This window comes from Prinia subflava, chromosome 7 (genome assembly GCF_021018805.1).
Source record: "Prinia subflava isolate CZ2003 ecotype Zambia chromosome 7, Cam_Psub_1.2, whole genome shotgun sequence".
Lineage (NCBI taxonomy): Eukaryota > Metazoa > Chordata > Aves > Passeriformes > Cisticolidae > Prinia > Prinia subflava.
Window position 1 is genome coordinate 7740568 of NC_086253.1, and position 27326 is coordinate 7767893.

Sequence of the window (27326 nt, forward strand, 5' to 3'; positions counted from 1 at the left end):
AAAAAACCCTCAAACAAATGGGGAAAGGAGGAGATAAAAAAGAAAAGAGAAAATGATAAAAAGGAAAAAGAGATACTTGGGTGGAGTCATATTTAGGACATTTATTCCTTGAATTACATGTAGACAATTTTCAAAATAAGAAAATAAAGTATTTATATAAAAAACTGTGTTCTACTAGAATGACATAAAGGCTTGTAAGCAGCAGACAAAAGAAAAAAACATTCATATTATTTCTGTCAAATTAATCAATTAGCACATCAACCTGTAGGAATACAATACAGATAATTTTTGATTCTTGGGACTAGAAAACTTAACATAAAGCCCACTTCTGCAAACCAATCCTGGCATACTTGATTTTCAGCATGAGCTGTTTATTGAATTCTCAACTGAATGTATTTATCATTAGGAAAATCAAACCAGCAGAGGAAGTAATATAGTCTTAGATTTCCCAATGGTGAATTAATTAGCGGAGTCAATTCTGGCCTCAGCCTGGTATCTCATCCACCAGACAACACTCAATTCCCACTGTAATGACAGATGATTGTAAAAGCTTAACAGTGTTTTGCCAGTGCTGGTAAAGCTGATAGGGATGGGAGTGAAGGGCAGCTTGGTATCTTCTTCAACCAGTGGCAAACTACTCAGTATGAGAGGTTAAGAACTACTTTATTGGGTTGATTATCATTACCCTCAACAACAACTATAAAAAGCTGCAAGTCAAATGGTTCTGACTCACTTGTTGAAGGGTAATGCCATCTGTGGAGGAAATTCTGGATGTGGGCTGTCACCAGTGGCTAATCCCCCTGGAACAGGTGCACAGCAGTTTGCCAGTCCCATATCACAGCAGGGCTGGCAGCCAGGGCATCCAGCTCACAAAAGAGATGCCCACTGGAAAGCAGGTGGAACAAAAGAAGAAAGGGCCTGTCTTCATGTTTCTCCCAAGTGGTTTCCACTTGTAAAGTTTTGGTGACTAGAAAAATTTGGAAGTTATCTCTGCTCAGTGTGCATCAGCAGTAATGCCCTCCTTGTCCTTCCTCAATAGCAAGTTCTCCTGGGCCACTGCAGCAGCTCTAGAGTGAAAGACTTTTGGAGACAGTATGTTTGCAGTTGTAAATTGAACAGATTCTCTATAAACTGGTGACTGTTAATATAAAATATTTTAAAACAAAATGCCTAAGTACCAGATCAGTCCAACCTGACTAAGGTCAAAAAACATTTGTCGAGTCCAGGACAGAAGGCAGAAATATTCCAAAACTGACTTTCAAATGAATGAACAAGGAATACAGACTCAAAATCTCAACTCTGGCAGACACTGAACTCAGTGTCATTTGATCTGCAGTAGCACTTGAGTGTCTGAGTAGGTTTGCTGAAACAGAAGGAGACCATTCCAAAAAGATTGTTCAGCTAGTCCAAACCGGTAGCTTCTGAGTAAAAGAAAAACATTTTCTTGCATTATAAGGAATATATATAAAATAATATAGTCTTCACTGAATAAGGTACACCTATTAAAAATTACATATTGCAGAGTTAGAAAGGACCCTATAATCAGACCTGCACTAGACAGATGGAAAGATTTCTTAAAAGGATTTTTTTTCAGTCTGTAACAACACACCTTTCAATATAATATTTCTGTCCAATTAAAATTGTTCTATTGATGGAGAGTCTATTATAGTTTTATTATGATTACAATTTAGTGTAAACTTGTATTCATTATTAACCTGAGCTGTAAAAAATGTAAATACTAGTAATTATTAAACTTGGAAACAATGAAAAAAAAAAAGGAAAAAAGATAGCAAAAAAAGAGGGAAATGAAGCTGATTAAATGTCTGGTTCCCATTGATTGCCAATAGCTGCTAGTGTTAGATTAAGAGGTTATTTTATTGTCCTTTACAGCCAAGCTCAGCCATGCTCCATTCAATAACCAATAATTTATGTCTTTGAGTTAATAACAATTACAATAAAAATATTCCCCATTTTCTGGCATGCTGTGTTTATTTTAGGATATTAACACAGCAATCCAAATACAACACGTAAAACTCCCTCAGGGTTTTCTGTCTCACAACCCAGACCTTCTGTTTCTTTATAAGCTTTAACAGCCACAGTTAGAAGAGATATAAATAGTCTGAAGCACAAGAGAATCTCTCTTCCCTGACAGAATCTTTATTTACAAGCTCTGCGGACCTAAGCAGGTCAAACAGTCCCTTGCTGGCAGGTTAATAAGGCCCACCTGCCAAATAAACCCACCAGTGAACTCCACAGGGCCTACATAAATCCAAAGCGCTTGGAACAAGATTTTCTCCCTAGGAATCATACTGAGATGGGATGCTTATAGTTCAAAAGGAGGTCATCTTTCAAACTCCAGAGTGCATGTCTGCCTGGCACACACACGAGTGTGCAAAAAGGTTTGCAAAAACCACGGCTTTTACCTTCAGAAGACATCATTATTTAACATTCATATTTCAGTATTGCTTACAGGACACCCACATGCTGAGGGCTTCTCTGCTGGTTCCATGTGAACATGTAAGGCTTGTAAGTCTGTGCCCTTGGACTTTTTAAAGGGCAAGTATAGTTGGGTCATAAATTAAATATTTAAAAATATTCAAGACTTAACATACAATTAATTAACAATGCCATGAAAAGAAAATGAAAGAATATGATAACTGATTATTTAAACCAACCTAGAAATTAATTCTCAGAAGCCAAAGTAAGTTTTTTAATGAATATTGACAATTATCAACGTGGAATTCCGTTCTGAGACCTAAGTTGTTTGAACACAACTCGTGGGTAAATATTTCCCATTATATCAATGACTTCTTTATGTTCTTTCCTGAATCAGCTAGGCCCAGCAACTATCTCAGTGTGGGCATATCCACAGACTTCTGAAGAGGCCCACTTGCTATGTTTATATTGCATTGTAAAAAGCATCTCCAAGGCATCCTTCAGATTTCTGTTAGCTGTTCGTACAGTCAGCAAAGTGGTAAATTCTGAGCACACGCCTCAGAATTTATTAGAATGGCACCAGGCACGTGCAGACAATGGATTGTAGCTGGGCAGCAGAAGCTCTCTGGCTCAAAACACCAAAGCAGAACTTGTGATCCACTCATGAAGGGAGCTGGTTTACATTTGCACACCTGGCTGAGAACTGCAGAAATGCCTGAGCTGGTTCACAAACAGGTAAATGCCCCAGCCTTAGAGGTGGCAAAGGTAATCAGGAATCTGCAGCTGGAGAGGCAGCCGGTGTGCAGTGGGCAGGGATCACAGGTCCCGTTCTAATGAGCCAGTGAACGTCTGATGAAGTTCTTTAATTTACTGTGAGGGACATATCTGTATGAGGCCTACAGGTTGCCTGCCTGTAAAAATTCTTGAGGACAGCTTATCAGGGAGCAAATAAAAAATCAGGGAGCACATAAAAAAGGCTTGAAGCTCTTTGTTCCTGCAGGTCTGCAGTGGACTAGACCATAGTACCCACAGGCACTGGAAATTACAGCTGTGTTAGAGCATACATGATTGGGGCTGCAGAGACTACTTATTGATAAGTACATCTATTTGCCAGAGTCATTCAAAATATGAGTCAAATGTAATAGTTTTACAAATGTAGGTGAAGTAAGGAACACATGTAGAATGTGCATTTTAGATGGTATGTTGTGCAAAGCACTTGGTTGCACTTTGAAGGCCTTGAATGCGTTCCTTTGAAGGCTTTGAATGTCAGATTACCAGAGAGAAAGCTCAGTTTCAGGATCCTGGTACTGCAGCTCTTGGTGATGTTATCAGTGGTGTACTTTTACTAAGAGGCAAAAGTACTTCTGGGCCTCGGAAGCACTTCTGGGCTGAGACAGAAGTTGGGGCTTTGAATCACAGGCCCCTTGATTCTGAATGCCATCGAAGTGCCTAACACATCTTGTGGAACCAATGCAAACAGCTTTGAAGAACCAGCTCAGAACCAGAAGATGAACATAACATCAGCCCCTCAGCAAACACAACATGCACAGTTGCTGTAGCAATTGCAAAAGGAGGAGCGTTCAACTCCCAGTGGCTTGTGTCCATGGGAATGATGCTATTCTTAGCACAGTGGTACTACAACCAGGCCCAGCTTCAGTGTGAGACAACAGAGACTGGGTGAATCTTCATGCAGGCAGTGTCCTTGGCCCATCCTGGCCAAGCCCAGCACCTTTCTTCTCTGCTGGGTACATCCTTTGTTTGAATCACAGTTTAATTCAGCTGCTGTAAATGCAGCTGGGCCAGCCCGATGTCTGGATGCAGATGTGGCACTGGAGCCAGGAGTGCCTCGGCGGGGTCAGGGCTGTGTGGAGGGCTGAGGTGCTGGCAGTGGAGCGCAGTGTGACTCCTGCAGGCAGCCCAGCAGCCCTGCTGCGTGCCAGGGCTGCCTCCCAGAGCAGGAGCCCTCAGCGCTGCGCCGGCTGGCACCGCGCACGCTCCGCCTCATTAACAGGAACTGAAGCGAGCAAACAGAGCTTACAGCAGGGAGCGTATCCAGCTCGAGTGCAAGGACACTGTAAAATGAACAAGAAACACATCCCACTCCTTTCAGCTTTCACAGCAGTGACAGCACAGGTGAGAATTTAGCAGATAGGCCTGCATTTGCAAAGCTGCTCATCCTGCGCCTCACATCCAGTTGTTTCAGCCCTCATTTGTCAAGTACATTGCACATACTCAACACCAATGTATAACAAGTGCTAAGCATCTTATATAAAGACTCCAAACAATTCTTGAAATTAGTGGCAATTCCTGAAAATGCCTGTCAGTGAGCATTTTTCTGAAGGCATATACACTGAGTAAATTGGATATGATCACAACTACAATTTCTCAGTACAGGAAATTGCCAGTCACCAATATAATTAGAAACAGTTCATGTGATCAAATTAATCATTCAAAAAAGAGCAATTACTGTTAACAGAATAATAGCATGCCTTAAAAAAGAATGAAATAACCTTTAGGACCGACATAGTTACCCTCACCACTCTGTACTGAGGCAGCAAAGATTAATACATGTGCAAAATAAAACACTGCATTAGCATCTGCTGAAAACAGTAGTAGCATTATCTATCTGGCCTATTCAACCCTTAACAAACTTTATTCTTTGGCCCCAGCAGAGAGTGGATATATCATTAGTCACTTCTCTGCCAAAATGAAAAAAAATACCACTCTTCAAGACTTCCATTGCTATATAAATTACCACATTGTGATTATTGCTGACCAATAATTACATGAAGATTAAATATAAGTCAGCAGTTTGAAATGCAGAAGAATTTAACATTCAAGCCTATATTACAGCTCCTCGAAAGCCAAGGCTTGGCTTGTTAAGGCTAAAGCTTAACTCTGTAAGATCTAGAAATGCAAACATATTGCAAAAAGCTATATTTTTGCTCTGCTGTGCTAAACATTAATTCTGATTATAAACATATTCTGAAATTTATACTTCTAAATGAGATTAATTTTATGTTTAGAAACACAGTAACTGCTCTCAATAGATAGCAGAGTTAATATATTTTGAATCTTCAAGCTGTGTGTTTCTACATAGATTAGATTTATTTTATTCTGAATGTCAGCAATGTTTAAATGAAGTCATACTGATGGGGAAGATAATTAGAGACATATAACTTCTATAGATAAATTTATTGATTCACTGAAGTTACTTATATCAAGCTGAAGCATGTTAGCTGCTGAGAACTGGTATACAGCTGGTTTTTATCATCCCAGCACTGGAAAACAGCAGGGACATGCTCCTCAATTTTCCTTTCCCGTGGCCTCTGTCTTGCCCTGAAGATGTATCCCACTCCCTCATGTGTTCAACTTTCCTCTTCCTTTTGCTCCCTCAATTACACTTCCTTCTGCTCAACACAAATGGTGCAAACAGAAATGGGTATTTGCAACAAAAATGACATTTACTCCATTCTTTTCCTATTTGAAAACAGACCTGGTAAACAGGCTGATGTAACTCATAGTATGAAGAAGATTCACATTTAACTGTGTTTTTTCTTCAGATAATTATATTTTACTCTGATTGGCATTTAAGCCATAAACTGTAGCTGCACTTAAGATGTCCCTCATTTGGATAGAGACTAATTCTATTTCAAATTCTCAAAGTGGATTATTTTCTTTTTCCCAAGGAATCAAATTACTATTAAAAAATACCATTAGTCCATTTTTATATGGGGTTACACAAAGTCTGAAAAGCCTGTATCTGCTCATTTTCAAGATAATTTAAAAGTGATTCTAAGACATGACAAATTTTTCAAGTAACCACTTTTAATGAATTTTCATTCAAATTAATTAGCAAATATATGTTCAAGTTCTCTAGAACAAATGTACTACGATTATTTTACAATGAATGTGCTACAATTGATATAAAATATTTTGAAACACTGATTTTAAATTTCATATTTCATTTTTTCTTAATTCTAGAACAGCAACTTCCCATGTCCATATTAAACAGCATGCAATATGCTGCATGGTCAAAGACATAAATACATACATACTGATAAAGATTTTTCTTAACAGTTGTGATGATACATAGACTGACATGCTGAAGATCAGTGTCCATATCCAGCTGTAGTGAACATAGCTAAGGATAGGTTCAGACAGGATGCAAACAACTCTCTGTCAATCCAAAGAAAAACATGGACTGGTGGCCAAAGTCAGTGCACAGGTGATGAGCTGCCAGCATGAAGGTGTCATGGTGACAGTGGGGATAACACTGAGCAGGTACCTCTGCATCAGTGCTACATCAAAACGGGACAATGGGCAGCATTAACTTTACCAGTATATTCATGGTTTGAACTCATGGTAATGTCTTCAGTGTTCACCCTTAATACGTGGAAAAGGCTGTGAAAGAAGAGAAAACTGCATCTGTAGATTCTATATGGCCTAATACAGTACTTATCTCATTCAACACCTTAGTACAATAAACACTGCAAACATGCTGTGCTGCTTTAGGAATTCAGGAATATCTGATTAACACATGGAGTACACTCATTTAACTTTGGTTTAGCACTACTTTGAGCTAACATTGCCACCAAGATAATCTGCATGCAGGAAAATACGTACTAGACAGATTATTATATAAAATCCTAAAACAAAAATTAAAATGGGTACAAGAAAGGAATTTAGAAAGCAATCAATCCTTCGCATCCATACAGGAGAGAAATGTAGACACAAGGTTCCTGCCATAGAGATCTACAGTGAGATTAAACGTGCTCTGTCTTTGCTATTTGTCTTTGCCAGGGGAATGGCAAAGCTTTGGCACAGGGACATCGCTTCTAAAGGCAACAAGTACCCCAAAATATATCCCATCCCTTTGTCAACAGCAGTGACCAAGCTGTCCCAGAAGGGAGCTCTGCACTGCTGCACAGAGCAGTGCCACACACACTGCTTGTTCCTGACCTCTGTCTAACACGGTGAAACTGCAGCAACTGCAGTGCAAGGCCTTGGCGTGTCCTGCACTCACTGTCCCTGCGGTGGCAACAAAACAAAACTTCCTCCACCTTCAGAGTTGCAGCACGTGCCTAAAGCTCTGACTTCAGCTATTGCTGAATAAGTGATCTTGAAAAAGTTCTTGAATTGCAAATTGTCTTTCGGCCTGGTAACTAATTGATAATCTCCAAAATATTTAAATGTTTCTAGGGCAGCATGCTACCACTACATTTATTTAAATGCCTTTGAGTTGAAAGAGGGATATTAATTGTGATACTGTTTAACACAGTATATCCATAAAAGTTGAAATTAAGCAATAAAATTTAGTCACCAAATGAAACAGGAGTCACTAATGAATGGATACTTTTATTTGCTCTAGTTGTGCAGCTTTGATATTTCTTGGATAGGCCACTGAAACCAAAACTGTTGAAAAATATGGGCTAATTTAAAATCACAAGGAAATATAATGAAAGAACAAAATCTCCAAGAGGTTCAGCCTGGGAAACTGTGACTACTAGAAACTGATTAGAGGACATTTCCTTCAACTCTTTCAAAGCTATGGCTCACTTGTAATGCAGCATGCCTGTGATTTGTCAGCACAAGTTTATTCTGCACTGCATATTTATTGACACCTTGAGAAGTTAAAGCTTTTTTAACTCCATTTTCAGAAGTGTCATATAACTATACCCCCTTGCAAAGGACAAGCCTCTTTGTGTACTGCAGTGGAAAAATGAGGTATCTTTATTATCACAATAAGAGCTTAAAGAAATGGCCAATTGTTTTGAAAATTAAAAAATCTGCAAGCACAATTTTTATTTAAAGGGTCAAGACATTGGAAAAGTTTGCACCAGAGTCTATCTACAATACCAACTGGTGGTATTCCAGTTAAACGTGTTAACTCCCAGCAAAAGCTTTCCTGGCAGTCTGCATCGTGGGTTTATCAGGAGGTAATTACACAGTTGCAAATTTTGGTCTCACAGACAAGGCCAGATATCTACAGGAATTGTAAGGACTAAGGAAGATTTGTCACCTTAACCATGATAACAAAATCCTTCCACTTACACCTTAAAGAACTGACACAGAAGGCAAACATAGGAGCTGTGTTATCTATAGGATACTATGCATTAGTGATAAGTGCAGAATGAAGATCTGTTTCTCTTTTGTAAGTCATACATAAAGATGAACTTATATCTTCAGGCCTGCACAAAGAATTTATTCCCAAGAGAACGTAAAGTATTTGTATCACACAAATTATTGATAATTAATGTTTCTTATGGAAGTTGGGGTTTTTTTGGGGGAACAGAAAACACCCCTGCATACATGGCATGCTTTGTACTTTCAGTACATTAGATTTTTTGTTCAACTACAAAGAAAAGCAACCCTGTATATTCCCTTATGTAAACAACAGCATTCACATACTTCTATTTATTTGTATTGATACTGATGTCTCTATTTTTAATTAGAAAGGATCTTTAGTTTTTCTGTGACTGCATTGAACTGAACTTTAGCTAGATAAAGCTAAAGCTAGATAAAACTGTCAAGATGCTTAATCCAAATTAGCTATTTTAATATGTAATGGCACTTTATCTTTCTCTTTAGTGCTGTAAACACACTCGGAAACTAAATCTTGTTTGTCTAACACCTTAAAGATAGTGTATTTTTTTTTTCACAGAAAGGCTGTAAAACAAGTTAAGCTACCTTTATCACTGCAGACAGATCTCCTCCAGCCACCTTCAGCCTAAAGTTTTAATCAGCTAATGATTAAGATTTTCATTACTAAGTACTTAGCACTAAATTTGCACTGTTCAACTGCTAACTGCCATGCAGCCACCATTAAACACTCACCTAAAAACATCAACAAACTTTAACATATGAAAGTAAATTAAGTATCACGTAAAAAAATAAACAGACTGAGCCTTTCTGCAACAGATGGCCTAATTTCGCTATTATCCATGAAGTATGATGCTGGTGTGTTCCCCTCCCTCAATTATCATGTTTACCTTTGGCAGGAGTTGCCATAGGCCCTTAGCTACCAGGTTAATGCAGTATCCATAGCACCGAGGAACTCAATTCTCTGCCTCGTACACAAACACAGGTCCTCAGTGCTCATAAATCCTTTATTAAACCATTGAAAGCCTGAGAAACCTGGCCATTACCTGCTTTACATTATCTGGTGCAACGGTTCATGAGAATATTTGTTCCTATTGTAACATGACGGCTCTTTAACGATTTGACCTTAAAAAAAAAAAAAAAGCAAAAAAAAAAAAAAAAAAAGCTGTGTTTTCAATTGGCAAATTGCAAGCACATGTACTTATTTTGATGCAATCTTTAGAAAAAAATATAACCCAGGCCATACTTCCAGAAGAGACAGGCCGGATAATTTGCAGCCAGGCACACTTCGGTTCTTACAACCATTCGACAGCCTCCAAATTGTGTGCAGTTGTACGGAAAGTCAAAACATTTGGCTTAAATCAGGATTTTCAGAAAGCGCACGTGTATGGTGGCTGAGGCCAGCGGTGAGGAGAGCACTTTTCAGCTGGCCAGGAGGAGATAAATAATAATATAAAGATATTTTAAACTAAACGTTTTTTGCTGACCTCTGTATATTCCCTTTCAGGGGGGTGAGGGGGGGGACGGGGGAGTGTTTAACGCGTTCTTGCGCACCTTGGGACGGCTCACGGCCAGCATCCCCGTACCCCAGAGGAAACCAATACTAACAACAACGTAAAGATGTTTTTAAAAAAGCGTTCCCCACCGGGGTGGGCGGGCCTGGCCGCGCTCTCGCCCACCTGGGGGCGGCGAGCCAGGCTCCCCAGAGCGGGCCTGGCCCCACCTCGCCCCGTGGCCTTCCCTCCCTCCCCGGGCAGCGGGCGCGGGCTCCCCTCTCCGCCCGGCGGCCCCGCCGGGCGGCCCCGCTGCCCGGCTCCGCTGCCCGGCCCCGCTGCCCGGCCCCGCTGCCGGCGGGCGGCGCTCCCGGCGGCCGCGCGTGCGGGCGGCTCCGCGCGGGGGGATTTGAAACGGCCGCTCCGGGGGCCGCGCGGCGGCGGCGGCCAATCAGCGCCGCCGATTTTTCGCGCTGGTTCTGGCCGGAGGAGGGGGCGGGGCCGCCGCGCAGGACCCGCCGGAGCCGCCGCCGCCGCTGTTGCCGCTGTGTCGCCTCGGCTCCCGCCGCTCCCCGGCACCGAGATACCGCCGCCGCCTCGCCCGGCTCCCCGGGGAGAAGGATGCGCTAGGGCACAGGTCGGTAGGCCGGGAGCGCGGCTGGCTCTCCCCCGCGGGAAGGGAGGAGGCACCCGGGGCACGTTCCCGCAGGCCCCGGGCGGGAGGCGGGAGCGGCGGGAGCGGCGGCGGCGAGGCTCGCCCGCCCGCGGGGATGCTGCCGCCCGGCCCCGCGCTTCGCCGCGGGCACCGGGAGCTCTCTCCCGGGCCGGGACCGCGGGCCCCGGCCGGCAAAAGCGCAGCGGAGGCGGCGTGGGGGACGGGGGGTTCCGTGGCGGCGCATCCGCGCCCCCCCTCCCTCCCTGACGCTTTCCGCGGGGACTCCCTGTCCGCCGAGGCTCCGCTCCCCTCAAACTTACCGTCTCCATCTCCCCGGGCAGCCTGCAGCTCCCGTTTCCCCCCTCCCCGGAGGAGGGCTTTTTTGTTCGCTCCCCCTTCCTCCCCCCGCTACCTGGCCCTCGCTGCGGGGCCGCGGGTCCCCCCGCCTGCCCCTCGGCCCCCCCGGAGGCTGCCGCAGGATTTGTGCCGCTGTCTGGGCCTGACTCTTGGGTGGCGGAGGAGCGGAAAGGAGCGATGCCGAGCCGGAGTCCCGGCTGTTGCAGCTTCATCCTTTCCCCCCTGACCGCCTCCTCCTCCTCGGCGCTGCGGGAGGTCGGGGGCAGCATAAAGGGGTAAAGGAGAGGTGCCCACCCGTCCCGCCTCCCTCCCCGGGGAACGGGGATCAATCAGTGCAGATCAGAAAGAAAACCGGAGCGGGGGGACACGACCGATGAGAAGGGGGAAAAAACCCTCCCCAGGCTTTAAACCGCCCCCTTAAGGGGTAGTGAGGTTGCAAATGTCCCCCCCGTGGCGGTGAGGGTTTGGGGAGGTGGAGGCTGCCCCTGGCCCTTCCCGCCGGGTAGGACTGAGCTTGTACGGCAGCAGGAGTGAATGTAACTCTGGAAATGTATGGAGGGGGAAGCCATGTTTGATTTATTCCTCACTAAACCCTGGTGTGATGATCCTTCCACTTACACCCTTCTGGAGCCCATCCTGGACCGGCATAGGAGGAGAGCCTTGTTAGGAGAATGGAAGGAAAACATTCCTGCGAAGGCGTGCGGGCTCCTTGGCTCAATATTCATTAAGCACAAGAGGACAGGGCTCTTGTAACTTGAATTGATATTTGTGTGGTAAAAGAGCCTGGGGAACTTGTATTCCCAAGGCCATAGTTACAGCTCATCTGCTGTGGCTTTACCGCTCTGGGGGTGGAGAAGGGAATTTGCCATACTTCTTGAACGTATTTATACTTGCTTTTCGGTTTTGGCTTTTTTTTTTTTTAAATATGTCGGCTGAAAGGAGGAGTAAACAGTCATAGAAGTACAGAGATGGTAAACACCATATTTAAACACATTTCAGAGAAAATGGGCTTCTTGCTAACAGACATAAGGCAAGCAAGAGGCTGGTATCAGTCATTGCCCATGTATTTTGTGTGCATGAATATTTCCTTATTGGCATTTGCATTAAAATTGGTTTATAATGATTGTTAAATTTAGGAGCTAGTGCACCCCACACTGAGTAAGCTAAATAGGTCTGCTTAAAAAAAAAAAAAGGAAGATATGTTTGGCTTTTAGCCTTTGCATACATCCAAGAAAGATAAACACTACGGTGGCAATGAAGTTTGTAATAGATTTTGCAAAGAGTCCTTGCTGGTGACTTAAATGGATATATATATATATGTAGATAGATAGATATACGTATGTATGTATAAGGTTACTAAAATTCCTTGCACATGGAAAATGTGGCTTCAGTTGCAAGAATAAATTGATTCTTTACCAAAATGTTCATATGTTAGTAGGATAGCTGTAAACTTATTGCTGAAACTATTATTTGCTTCTTTGCTGTGGGAATTTCACTTGGGAAATGCAGCATATCAACGTTAATAAACGCCTCAGTTTCACAGTGTGGTGAATTTGACTGTGGATTATTTGACTATTGGATGAAAAAACAGAATTAAACCACTGTTTAGCAGGGCTACTCAGGGCTCAGTATTTAGAGTACATGCAATTTTTGGTTGCTTCAGTAACTATCTATATCCTATATATTAAATTATACAAGTATTTTTGTCTAGTATGCAGCCATCAGAAAATCTTTTTTTTTCAGTATGTGAATATAAATGCTGTAAATATTACTGGATACTGTATGACTAGCTCTTGTGAAGGTTATAGAGCTATCCACCCTTATACATGTTTGGAAAAATCCAGGTATTAAAAGTACAGTACAACCTCCTACTTTATCAAGTATTATTTGAAAATGTCAGAAGAAACTAGGTCATTATACTTTAAGGGTCTAGATTTAAAGTAATTTAGAAGATTGAAAATAAAAATAAAATATATTTCTTTTTAGTTCAATATGAATCCAACAAAAGGCTAGTAAGATTTAAAAAAAAAGTATTTTATTGTCTGTAGGGCTGTGTGCCTTTTCTGAAGCCAGTGGTAGTTTTGCAGGTGAGATTATTGCATTTAAATTACTGCCTGCATACAATAGGCTGGATAATAGAGCAAAACCAACCCTGCTTGGGTTTAGACTGGAAGCAAAAATGAGTGTTGATGGGTGGGTTTGTAGTATTTGGATGGTGAATATACACATACATGTGAGTTTGTGTCCAAAACACTGCACTAGTAAAACGGCAGAGGAATGGCAAGAAGAGATTGGTTTTCAGTGTCCTGTTGTTTGTGGCCCTTTCACCTCTCACTTCTGCACTGAGCCTGCTTTTTGTTCCACCAGTGTCAATACATTTCCCCAGTGAGATCTTGTTTCTCCAGCCTGATAAATGTGAGTGTTTCCTTGTGGTCGATCAAAGCCTGTTGACTGCCGTGGGGCTCCGTGTGCATAAATGTTCACCTGCTCTGCTCAGATTCCTGTGTCAGGGATCTGGTGTGTGATGAGCAGAAGAAACAAGCAGCAATTTGATCACTGCTGGTCGCTCCTGCTTATATAACTACATGTTACATTTCTTAGGTTTTAAGCCTAGAAGATGGTTTAATGCATGAAAATTGCACAGTGGAGCAAAGTAGAGGGCCAGACCTTTTCTGAGGGGAAAAAAAAAATCAAACCTCTCTTTGAGAGCAATGTTCTGTACAGTGAAAAGCATCCACTAAGTGGTGTTGCTGAAAACAAGATTCCCTAACAGTCAGTAATTAGGCATGAGTACAGAACTGCTTGGGTGGGACTAATAATAATGTCATAGATGATGACTTCATGTTTCAGTACCCTGTTTGTGGCTATACTGTTCAAGCTCTTCCATCACTTTCCTGCAAGGAGAACTGAAATGGCCTTATGGTTGAGTAGATGTGATGGATGTGGTATAATTCCCAAATCCAGCCTTGGGATGAAGGAAGAATGGAGATCAGAGGATGGTTTGGGTTGGAAAAGACCTTAAAGATCATCTAGTTTCAACCCCCAGCCCTGCAGAGACACCTTTCACTAGCCCCGGTTGCTCAGAGCCCCTTCTCAAGTGGATCCAAGTGGATCAGTGAGTCCCCTGTTTCTAGGGAGCATCACTTTCCAGTTAGGCTGTAGCTTTGAGAAATGGCTTCACCAAGATGTACTGGAATTTTGGGGATGTAAATGGGAAGTGGAGATGGAACATGGCACCAGGATAAATACTCAGGTGAAGTGAAGAGAGAAAATACTTTCTCATGTGAGTCCGAATTTCCTTTGGTGGGTAATTTCACAGAACTTGGGAGAAAGGGGGCTGGTAATGACAACCTTGTTGATGTAGTCACCCTGCTGATTGTAAATTCATGTAGTTGTTTGAATGGGTCAGTCAGTTATTTTATACAGTTAATGGTTACTTGGAAGATTTTGATTCTGAGAACATTTTTGAAGGAAAAGAGAGAAACTACCTCAATTTTTTCCCTTCATTGCACCTTCAAATTAGCATCTCTATGACTCACAGTCATTGGAGGTAGCTGTATAAGTGTATTTGCCTTTTTCCTGTCATTTTACACTGACAGAATTTACTAAAATGATACATCAAGTGTCATTTTTTGTGTTTTTAGCAAGTTTGGCAATATCTATAATAGTTAATTTATATTTTCTAGCATCAGCAGGAGGAGAAGTTTTTGCAATATGTAGAAGGAGAATGTAGACCATACTCTATTCTGCTGCCCTTTTGGCTGAACAACAAGCTACAAAAATACTCAAAGTTCGTGGTGAACAGGAATATATACTAATATATATTAGTACCTTGTGATGATAAGTAGTGCATGATGGACTGTGCATTAACCTGCCTGACAAACAATTCGAAACTTTAGCACCAGATAATCTATTGACTTTCTGGTACATTAATTAAGCAACTTCTGTCCAAAGTATACAGTAGATTATAACATAACCTGAATTTTTTAAAATGCATGTTGTGTGCAATAAACATATACCTGTGAATCATGATTGAACCAAAAGCAAGATTTGTACTGTCCTTGCTAATGTAAGAAATAATACCATTGCATGGAAGTTGTTTTTACAGTGCCATGCAGTGATGAACTGCATGTGGAAAGTAGGTGTTTGAAAATGGAGTTGAATGTTTCATAGCAATCAAATTGCACTTAGTGAGTATGGAAAAGTGAAGTGCTAACCTAATATACTTCAGAGTTTTCATACATTGGGCAAAATGACTTTGCCCTGAGGCATTACTGATGCAGGTTCTCATCTATGACTGTGAAACTAGTAAAGTATATAAGAGACTTAAAGCATGTTTTAAATTGCAAGGATTGTTCAACAGGTGATGGCTCTGTTTCTAGTTTTCTTCCCATCCTTTTAACTTGTCCTATTTTTATCTTGGTGCAAGATAGCAATTTGATCCTTTTTTTACTTTGGTATTCAGCTTGCCAGCACAAATTTGAGCTATTTTATATTCCTGTTTAGGGTAAGGATACATAGGTGACAAATGACTGGAAAACTGCAGCATGATGTGCTATTGAACTTGATTTTCATAGAAACTTTACCATTTTTCCTCTGCTTTCTGTGAAGGATATTGTTGATTTTCTGTGTCTCTTTCAAGAAGCACAAGGATGTCTTGTTCTGTCTTGTTCTGTTGGCTGACAGAGATGACCATTTAATTGTCTGTGAAATCTCTTTGGCTTGTGCCTTATACAAAATACTAGCATCTCACATTCATGCTAAAATACACATTAAAAATGTGTTTTATACAGAATCACAGAATATTCTGATTTGGAAGGGACCTCCAAGGACCATTGAGTCCAGTGCTGAAGTGAATGGCCTGTACAGGGACTAAACCCACAATGCTGAGGTTATTAGCAACATACTCCAACCAACTGAGCCAAAGTCAGGGTATACAAATCATCTTCAAACATATTTGGCCTTGAGGGCTAAGATCAGAATTCCATATTTTCTTTGCCAAAGTCAAAGAACGCAACAGGAGTGAGTTCTGTTCTGTTCTCTGAGTTCTGCCTTAGTAAACAAGAGATACACAAAGGAGCAGAAGATGAGATATTTTGTGACAAAAATATCTTTGAGAGAAAAGGCTGAAGTTAGGGAATATCTCATTAGAAATGTGATCTGAATGTAATTTGAAGTATTTTGACAAGCTTCTTATTAAAGAATAAAAGAATCATTAGAAAGAACATGCACTAATGCAGCCTTCTGTCATGGTGTTTGGGACCCATTTCACATATTTATTCATTCTAGGAAGCAGAAATGTAAATGTTCCTGCTATGGCATGGGTTAGTCTCTGGAGCTGAGGTTCCCAAGATCACATATCAGATAAATCAATTGTTGGAACTTGCCAGCCTTGATGGGATGCCATCAGAGCAAAGATCCTGACTTCACTGGCACTCAGAAACATCTAAATTGGGGAGTTATCTCTGTAGTAAAGAATGCCTAGATTCTAGTCTGGTAATAAAGCCAGAGAGATTTAAGCCAAAATGTGAACCTTGTAGAACAGTGTAGGGTGAAAGATGTGAATATGGATCATTTCTCTGTATGGAGTGGTTGCCAACAACTTTCAATCAAATGCTTCAGAATGAAATTAATGTTGTGATTTTTCTGTGAGTGCAAAATGTAGACTATCAGAAGCTGGTTTATAGTAGCACTCCTGAACAAACTAGAAACAAATGCTGGGATTAAATGTGGAATGTGACTGAAATTCAGCAGTAGTGCAAAAAAAATGAGTTCCAGTCATAAAATGTGTAGCTGAAAATGCATGTGCATATTCATCAGGTGAAAGCCTGGCTCAAAATGGTAGTGATAGCTGAGCCTTCAGAAACTCTAAGTAAGGAGAGCAACTACAATTGCTTAGCACTGCTTACTTCTACAGTCAGAACTAGATTTTCCCATGAGAAGTACGTACAGCAGAATTTGTCCAAAGAACTAAATTTGATAAGACAGTGAAGTAATGCACAAAGCCGGTACTGTGCTGAAAGGAAAGCAAAAAATTGCAAGAGATACCCACTGCAAACCTCTCTACACAGAAGTTTTGGAAAGTGGACAGGAAAGAATTGGTTTGTTAGACAGGGAAGTGTTTTATCTTTCTGTCTTCAAGTGAAATGGGTAACCTGCACTATATCTATAGAAACTTAAAACTCAAATTCCAAACCTTCTAACAGTTACACTAATCTGAGAGATTTTTGATGTAGATGTAGCAAAAGAAATAAAAAAAGGAATTAAGAACCCTGAGAATGATGGTAATTCCTTTTGGCAGGAGCATGGTAAAATTCCAGCAGCACAGGGAAATACTTCAAGTGGTCAAAAAGGCCACTTCATAGCAAGTATTCGGATTTGTTTGCAGAGTGTCTAATGTTTGAAGTCTCAGGCCTTGTTTGAGTGTTCCTGGCATACATCTACCAGTTCCCTCTGCATGTGTGTGTTTTGCCTCAAGGTAATACACTGATAGAATTATTAATATAGTTGCACGTAAATGGTTATGGTCTGTGTGAAGTTATGGCCAGGATCACGTTATAGTCAGTTATGTTCAGATGTGGGTATATGAAGTTTTTAGTGAATGGTGCATATCTGTAAGGAAAATTCTGTAGTGCTCTGGAGTCAGGATTAATTACCTGTGAACTTTACCCTCCAGATCTTTGCCTAATGCTATGAGATGTGAAGCTGAATGTACTGGGTGAAAGAAATTAGCTATTTGTACACATTACTTGTCCACATTAGAGGAGGTGCATTACGAGTGTGATGTGTTGCTGCTTCTGTAAACAACAAGATGTGGCCAAATACTGCTCTAGGGTTATTATGCCCTCTCTGTGTACAAATAGCTGGGTCTTCATAGTGTTGGCTAAGCCTCACATATCACCAGTGTCACTGCTGCTTCCTAGAATGATTCCAGTGCACCAAGTGTGCTTCTGGCATTTAAATGTCCCCACTTGGATGAACAGGTTTTAATGCTGTGACAAAGATAGCAGACTTGTTAGGGTCTAGGCAAAATCATTGTAGCCTTTGGATTAGAGTTAGTTGCTGTCTGGTCAGATCTGGGAAACACTGATTTCTGTAGAGGTGTAGCAGATAACATTTTGTTAACGCTGCAGTTTGATTCATTACTTATAACATTTTGTGGTTTCATCCCAGATTTGATCTTCCCTTCCTTGCATTCCCTCAGAATTTGCATGATCAGAAATTGCTATTATTATTATTATTATTATTATTATTATTATTATTATTATTATTATTATTATTATTATTATTATTATTATTACAGGCAATTGCTGTGCTGTCACAATTACATATATGACAGAACTACATAAGGGCAGAATCATTGGCCACAGTGAAGAGGAAACAGATTATAGTGTGTTTATCTGCTGCAGTGAAATTATGTAAGCTAGAGAATCCAGATCCTGAAAGCGTGTGGCAAGGAGTAGGGGTGGGATGCTGACAAAAAAAAGGCAGGGGGATTAAAAAAGGATGGGAAATTAAAGTAGTGTTAGACCAGGTGAGAAAGCAGTATAAATAAGGAACTCTGCACCAAAGGGCTGCACTATTTGAGATTGTGTGAGTGTGTTTGGTTCTTTGTTCCCAAGCTACGTAGATTGCAGGTGCACAACTCTGGCCCACCTGAAAGATAGGGAGAGACATCATTTTATTGGTGAGCAAAGACCTAAACTGAGGAAGTACTGAATTGTTGAGTCCTAATTCTGCTGGAGAGGAACCATTCCCTTTGGAGCTCTCCAGGACACAGAAAAGTCTCAGATTTGAGGGCTGCCTTTTTGTATTTATTAAATATTGGTGGTGTATTCAGTAGTTCTTACCATTTTGGGCACCAGTGTTCCTCTCTGTTTATGTGCAGAGGAGAAGCCATTCTTTTCTATTTGATCTGTGGCCCCACCACAGTGGTATGTGTGGTCTCTCTTCAGACAGAATTACAACATCTTAGAAGAATTTGATTTTACTCAAATGTATCTCATTGCTTCACACACCTCCAGCAACAGGAATGGAACTGGCAACAAATTTCTGCAGCAGTGGAAAAAAAATCTGTGATTTTAGGAAAAGGAGCTCATGGGGAAGAATACTCTTACAGAATATTCTAGCCTTGTCCACAGAAAAGGGTTGGTTGCAAAAGCTTTTCCCAAGGAAGAACAAGAAATCAAGTCTCCATCCATTTTGTAAGCTTGCTTTCTGCAGTAGAAGTGACATTTAAGGGAAAGAAATTGCTTTCCATTCTACGGTTCTTAAGTGTACAAGTTGGTATTACCTATTGTCTTGATAAGAAGGCAGTAAATACTTGGTTCATAGAATAGGCTGTGATATTAAAGTTCAGAAATTTTATCCATCAGGAAAAAAAATCCAAAACAAATTTTAAAAGATAGATTTTTTTTTTCCTGCCAAAGCAATATTTGGTGGCAAGTAATATTGGGTAGTAAGTGCAACTGTTAGTACACTAATTATTGTCAGAGTTTTCAAAATGTGCTTTATGTTGTTATATCTGCTGTAAGATTAATGAACTCTTTACTTCAGGTGCTTTTACATTAACAATTGTCTCCTTTGGACAAATGCTTTTTTTAAAACTTCCCTAAGACTTGTGGTAAATTTTTAGAAAGGTTTGGTATATTTATTTTCAATTCTATTTTAGATACTACAGTAAATTCTTCATGAGAGATAATACTTTTGAATTTTCTGGCTAGAACTGGTTTGTGACAACTTTTGGCCAAACTTGCAATGCAATTTTTAGTTGTGTTTTCTTCTAAAATAAAATTCTGTTTAGATCCTGTAGTAATTTTTTGTTGTTTGGATGTAGTGAAGAGTAATTACAGTGTACTATAGGATAGTAAATACTTATCTATTTGATATTTTAGGGGGTTTATACAATATTATATGAGTAGGCATACTCAAGTTTTCAAATGTATTAGCAAAAAGGTGTAAACTTCCTAATCTCATTAAGTATTTTCTCTCATTCTGATCTGAAAATAGGAATAACCTTTTGTCTTAAAATTGATGAGACAATGGAGAACACTTACCAGAAAGCCAACTTTAACACAAAAAAGCAGCAGCCACCTATTAGCTTTTTCATGCCAGCTGAAAGCCTGATTTGTAGGTAATTAAAAAAGCTTTCGAGGGTAAAGTTCTCTTACTGTGAATTTGTACTGAGGTGTGCCATCCTCCCCTTCTTTCCCCCATCTCCCTGTGCCTGCCCTGAGTAATTCACCAGAGTAAGAAACAAAAGTAATATTTAATGGAGGTGCTTGTTGGTGGTTACTTACTCAGTTCCATTCCTTTGGCAGAATTGGAAGGAATGGAGTGCTCCATTACTTCTGACACACTAGAAAAGCATCTCTGAAATTACAGCAGATGTGGAAGAAATGACTAATAAATATCTGATAAATGATAGTGGCCTGGACAGTGCAGGAGGAATCTGACATGCACAGTAACTGTATTTGGCTCCTGACTCCTGTCAGATGATGAACTTTGAAGTAATTAATACGTGATTTAAAATGTCTGCAAGATAGTTTGCCTTATATAGAACCTGTTTTTTAGTATGAAAATTTGTACAAAGCCACTACAAAGATTGTCCAGTTGTCATTGTTGATTAAAAATTCTAGAGACCTTCATCTGATAACAAATCATCTTCTGCATACTGAAAGCTATTTGTTCACAAGCCAAAATATCATGTTTATTCAGCAGACTCCTGGTTATGGTTTTTTTTCCCCTTTGTTAGTGAAAATGGTACTTGTTGGGTCACCAGACATTCAGTAGGGGACGATACTGGCTTAAGCTCATTAGCTGCTACTAGCGTGTTGTGCTTTTGTCCCCTTCCTTTCCCTGCCCTTCCCCCACTGTCCTTTTCAATACATACAGAGTCATCTAGAAAAAGATAAGGGATTGCTTTTGCACTTGATTTTAGCTACCAAATGTAATTGTATGCTCACTGCTTCAGGATCTTACTCTTACAACTTGAATCAGCCAGATCTTGTCTGATCTATCTTATTTCATTCTTTCATATCTTGCTTCTGGATCTCCTTGCATTCATTCCAGACTCACAGCAGCACTGCTTGGTTGGTGTTTATTTTCTCCTTGCCCCTTCTTTTCTGCTCTGTGTCCTCTTCGCACAAAGGGCCTGCCTGGTCCTTTTTCTTCTTCTTTACAGTGTTACCTTTTGTACAGTAAAGGTGGTGCCAAATGTACCTGGCTTCAATTTTGATCTTCTTTCCTGAAACCCTTTGTTATTCCCATGTTCTTTCTTTTAACCAGACCGCACAATGTAGCTTATTTTTTCAAGGAGGACTGAGATGTGTATCACTAATTTCCATCCTACTGGTTGTCCTAGAGATGGTGACTAACCTGCAAATTGCTGTCTACATGTCTCATCTCCCCACGGGATTATATTTTCTGTTAGGTACTCACATCTGTTATCTTAGCCCATTATTCTGCCTCTTGCTTTAAGCCTCTACTCATTTGGCTCCATTAAATCTTTGTGCAAACATGATCTATTTTCCATGTTTTATAATCTGTATCTCCTGCTTCTGATATCTTACAGTTTCAAATTACTGCCTTTCTCTTCGTTTTCCCATTTACTATTGTTGTGGGTACATTAACTTTTACCAGTATTACTCCTAGATTTGTTGTCTCTAGGCTCCAGTGATTTAAGGAGCCTTTTTCAGTGCTTTCAGCTGGTTTTAGTGACCTGTATTAGTGAGAGTCATGAACTGAACCTTCACTCACTGAAGTTCTTGAAATCTGTATATCTTCAGATGGACCAGGCAAATCAAGGTAACTGCTAAAAGTTCAGTCTTTGACTGCATGGCCTTATTGGTATTTTTTTGTTTGTTTTTGTGGTTTTTTGGTTTTGTGTGGTTTGTTGTTTGTTTGTTTTTTAGCTAGAAAGAGAATAATTTGATTTTTTTAAACTGTAGCTTACAACTTGAGTTACCTATGGGCCAGTGTTCAGACAAGGCCTTGAGAAGTTTGATCTGCCTTAAACAAGGGATCAGAAAAGATGATCTGAGGAAATCCTTTCCTGCTTGAGTTATTTTGTGACTATGGCGGTTTTTATGTTTTGACATTCTTAAGATATCCATTTTCATTCATCCAGTGTCCTGAGATGGAGTGCACCAATAACACTAATTAGATTATTTCCTGCTTTTTTGGAGGAGTGTCTCAAGTTTGATGGCTTTGTACCTTCAAGACGTATGTGATGAGAGTAAGAGTTATTATTAAGCAGCACAGAGCACATTGTGGATTACAAAATGCAGATGGCCTCGTCCAGAAATCCATACCCCGATAAGCAGGGGATGGATAAGCAGGGGATGGAGCCATCCTAGAGCTGTTCCGGGCCGGGATGAGCCGCGCCGAGCCCGGCTCCCACTGGAGGGCGCTGCGGCCGCACGAAGCCGCTCTGCCGCCTCGGAGGGAACTGGGAGCTCACATTCCCAAACCAAATCTCTGCTTTACTCCGTTAAGAGTCCCTGGGAAGGAAGGAAGGACAGATTTAGCAACAGTTCGGTGTTTTGGTTGTTTTGTTCTTGGTTTTGGCGGTTTTGTAAAGGAATTTTGCACTCCGTAACTGTGTGACGTGAGTCGCAGCAGGTTTGCTTTTTGACCAGAGATTTATAGAATTTGTCAGTAGTTGTTTCTTAAGAGAAATATGATTTCAGTTAAATATGCTGAATCACGGCTTGAAACACTGTCATATTATTAATTGGGTTAAGAGTTAGTCTCATGTCCATGTTTTCAGAGAAGATGTTGTGAAAGGACATGAATTCTCTTTGGGTTTAGTCATTTATTCTGTTCTGAGTTTCCATTTATCTTTGATTCCTCTTAAGAAGACTTAATATAGTTGGCTGCTTTCTACTCATTTTATCAGAGATTTTATTGGTAATTCAGACTTCATCTGACTACAGAAAGATTAGAACTTTTTCTCTTGCAGATTCACTTGGTGTTCAGGTACACTTGCTGTTCTTGCCTTGTTTAATGCCAAATTTTCAGACTGCTGTTTGTGCCTGGAGAGAGAAGGGTTTTCATCTCTCAAATGAGTCTATATAGCTTGTGTGGAAAGATACCCTTTTATCTTGTAGATATTTTACAGCAGCATGTTAGGGAGACGGGAACATTTGCTAAGGAGTGACAGAGTTATGATATTTAGTGGGTTTTTTCCTGCATCTTTGTAAATGAAAAGGTTTCATGTTCATCAGCTGCTTTGAATTCAGGCTTGACATTTGTAAGAAGCTTTGCCTGGCTACAGCATGCTCAGTTATGAACATGTTTACATTGCTGCTCCTGATGTAGAGCTATCAAAAATGCAAGTTGGAGGAATATGCCAGTTGTAAGCATTATAATCATGTGCATTAATAAACAAGGTGAGATTCAGAAATTATTTCTTCCATAGCAACTGACAATTCAATAGTTATTCATCATTGTTTTTACTGCACTTTTTTGGTAGTACGTGAGACAAGACTTGATGAAATTTTGATTCAATGTGACAGTCCTTGGACTCAATCATATATGAAATTGGTTACCTTGAGCATGGATGTGATGATTATTGTGCTGAGCTTTCATAATATTTATGATGGTGTATTTTTCTATATTGTGTATATACTGGTCCCACTAATACAAAGAATCTATGCATGTGAATTTTAAAAACTGAAACCATCATCTTGCCTGGTTTAGGAGCACAAAGGAGCCTTTTTGCTAGATTGATTTGTTTGCTACAATGGTATAATATTGAAGTAGGCAGGGTTAGCTTTTAGAACCCATTGAGAACCTGTTTAGGGCAGAAAATAGTGCAGTTTTAGCTTGCTGCACGTTTGCAAAATTCTGTATGAAAAGTGGGTGTTAAATGATATTGTTGCCATGAAAAATCTGAAATTCCAGCAGTTGCTTTGATCATTTAAATTTTGCCCAGTATGGTCACTGGCTTGAAGGATTAGCCATTTCCCAGTGTGCTGGTGTTCCTGACCCAAAAGGCTCACCCATTATTCATTCTTACTGCCAGAATGCTTTGGGAAATGTCTGGAGGCTGTCTGAGCTGTAGTGTTTCTGCAGAGGGTGTGTTTTGATGGAAGATTGAAGGTCTATTTGTGGAGTGAGGAAGGGAAGCTTGTGATGCTGCTGTCCATAGTGTAGGTGCTACAGGAACACAGCCTGTGGGGTTTCTATGCTGGCACAACCTCTTGGAGATAAACTCATCTGGTTTATGTTGTTACTAATAGCATTATCTTACGTCTAACCTCTGACTTGTTTTATATAGTGAAATACCTTTGTGTAATTATTGTAGGCAAGACTCGTGTTGTAGATGGTTAACAAATGGTTAAAATTAAAGCTGTAACTTTGCTTTCCACTTTAGATTTAATAAAATTGATGATTCATAGATCCGTTTTTCTTGGACTTTTTTTGTAATGCATATTAACAGTTATTGAGGCATTTTGCCTCTGAAAATTGTAAACAAAGCTTTTTTTAGTAAAACTAATGAAGTACATTGAGTTTTATATTACTGCTGACATCTATCTGAATCCTTAATAGCTTTTGACATTTCTTATTAAAATTTTTACTGTCTTTTTGTCTTAATATAGCAGTGTAAGACTGGAAACATCTGGGCTGAATGGACTTTAGCATCAAAAGAAGTTCTCAACTGTTAACTCAAAAAATTAACTACATCAAAATGAAGCAGGTACCAGAGATCCTTGGAAATACCAACGGGAAACCTCAGAATTGTGAAGTGAATCGTGAATGTTCTGTCTACTTGGGCAAAGCACAACTTTCTGCCACTCTACAGGAAGGTGTCATGCAAAAATATAATGGCCATGAGACTCTTCCATTTATTCCAGCTGATAAATTGAAAGATTTGACCTCTCGGGTGTTTAACGGCGAGTCCGGGGCCCAAGATGCCAAGCTGCGCTTTGAACCTCAGGAAATAAAGGGAGTTGGAACACCCCCCAACACTACTCCTATCAAGAATGGCTCTCCAGAAATAAAGCTGAAAATCACTAAAACCTACATGAATGGGAAGCCTCTTTTCGAATCCTCCATTTGTGGAGACAATGGTGCAGATGTGTCTCAGTCTGAGGAAAATGAACAAAAGCCTGCGAACAAGGAGAGGAGAAGCAGAAAAAGAAGCATAAAATATGACTCCTTACTTGAGCAGGGTCTTGTTGAAACAGCGTTAGTATCAAAGACTTCAAGCACCACTGAAAAGAAGGTAGTAGTTTCTTTATGCTTTTTTTGTGCTTTGTGAGATTTGTTAATGGTGCAGGAATGTCAGTGTTTGTATGCTCATCTTCAGGCATTTAATAGGTGCTTCCCACGAACAGGGACTCATTTTTTATGCCTCTCTTTATGTCTCAACAAAGGACAGATGCACTCTAGTTCTGGTGCCTGTTTCTTCCCCAGGATAGGAATAAATTCTGTTTACATATCAGTAAAATGAGCCTCCAGAGCAAATCAGGGCGTGTGGAAGTATGCGATGTATGAAGCAGAAACTTCCAGACGTGCAGCCAAGACCTAGTCAGGATGGGCACTTGAGCAAGGGAGCTGAGGAGGCCTCTACATTTAGAGATGGTCTTTAACTCCTGGAGAATGAGGTAGTCTGGCTTCTTAATAAGCAGATGTTTCAGAAAAAAAAAAACCTACCTTTTTCTCTTATTTCTGGTTCAGAATTAACAGGAAAATGTACTCAGCAGTCAGTTGGCTGATTGGCCGGCCTCTTTGCCATCAGATTTTGGCAATTGGAATGTAGTCCTTACGCCTATTTGTCATCTGAAAAGAGCTGATTTTGTTTGCTATAACCTTGTTTTGATTGAAAGTATCTAGATCTTGTATTTGGTATCATCAATTTTTTAGTCAAGCTCTTCAGTTTTTTGCCTCTTTTAAACATTGGCAGAAATGGATATTTCACTTTTTTTAAATTTGCCTTACAAGTTATAAATAAGAATGCTGCTGTGAGCCCTTTTCCCCCTTAATTTAGCTTTTGTTGCTAGACTCCATTTAAAGGAATGTGGTTTGCAATAATTTTTTCTCAGAGGAAAGACCCTACATAGCAGGGATACTTCTATGTATATTAAGTTTCTCAGTGAATAATTCAGTGTGGTGTTGTATAACAATGGTAAATGTTAATGAATGCTTTGGATTGTTAAAAGGTCCTGGTTTTGCACACCTTAAACACAGAATGTACATTATGGTTTTCTGTCAGCTGCAGTTAATCATGGAATTGTGGGTTGAAAAATACCTCTAAGACCATCCAGTCCTACCATTAGCACAGCCCTGTTGATTCTTACTTTCTTCCAAGGTCACACATACAGAGAAGAAACGCAGCTGCTGTATTGCTGATTTTATTTACACTTCTTTTCAATAAAACTGAATAATGAGTTCACAGAACTCTGTAAATGTGTTTCTAGGTATCAGAAATATTTATCGTTTGTTTATGGTTTGAATGTGTAATTTATACTAAAATTACCAGTACTCATGTTTTTAGGAATGTTGTTCAAGAGTTTGTTTTACTTAATTTTGTTAAGGAAAATGTTCTAACACTAAGTGGTTCAGACTTTTCTGTATCATTACTCAGAGGTATAAGGTATGGGCAGAGTCAATATTTTGAGTACTTCTCTGTCCAGCTGATTGTTAATGAGGATAAATTGGAGTAAAAGGTGGCATGTTTAATAGCATTCCAGTTGTCACTGGAGCATATTTTGTGTGGATTTGTTACTTTGTTTTTTTCAGAAAGAGGAGGTGATACTTGGTATGTCCACCTATGCAGTTTGTTCTGAAGCTTTTTACCTTGCCCACTAAGGCCTTTAATTTTTCCTGGTGTGCGGTTCATTTAAAATGAAAAGAAAGGTTTGTCTGCCTTCTTTGAGTGGTCTTTTGGGCAGGAATAGTCAGGGGAAAACCACGCCAACGCTGTTTCCCAGAGTGGTTGGACTCGGTGGCTGGTGAGTGACAGGGTTATTTGCTCCTGTGCCAAACCCCTGAGCCACCAAACTACAGAAATAAGGCAACAGGTCTGATCTCAGACCTTGCAATATTGCAACTCTGTTCTTTTGAGAGAGTTTGAAGCAGGGGGTTAGGCTTCTGGCTTCTTTTCTTCCTAGCATAGTGCACTTCAAAGCACAGAGGTCAAAAGTAGAAGCATTTAAAGGTCACAAGATGTTATTTTATGATATAACTCATTGATTGTGAAAACCTGGGGCTTTTCCTTCTCTCATAGGGAGAGTTTGCAACTGTGCAGGTTTAAAATAAGGAAAAACAAATATAAG

The 27326-nt window shown here is 40.3% G+C and overlaps 1 protein-coding gene across 4 annotated transcripts in view; it reads left to right on the forward strand.

The window, feature by feature from the left end:
* The window catches only part of NSD2 (nuclear receptor binding SET domain protein 2), a 97680-nt gene that overhangs the window by 14323 nt on the left and 56031 nt on the right, over positions 1-27326 (forward strand). For 2 of the 4 annotated variants that reach the window (XM_063401473.1, XM_063401476.1), the window contains exons 1-2: positions 10529-10668; positions 24648-25273. In XM_063401473.1, coding sequence (XP_063257543.1) covers positions 24677-25273 — 597 coding nt within the window. In that variant the 5' untranslated portion in view covers positions 10529-10668; positions 24648-24676. Of the gene's footprint in view, positions 1-10528; positions 10669-24647; positions 25274-27326 lie in introns of those variants that run through there. The other 2 variants (XM_063401474.1, XM_063401475.1) reach the window with 1 other exon arrangement.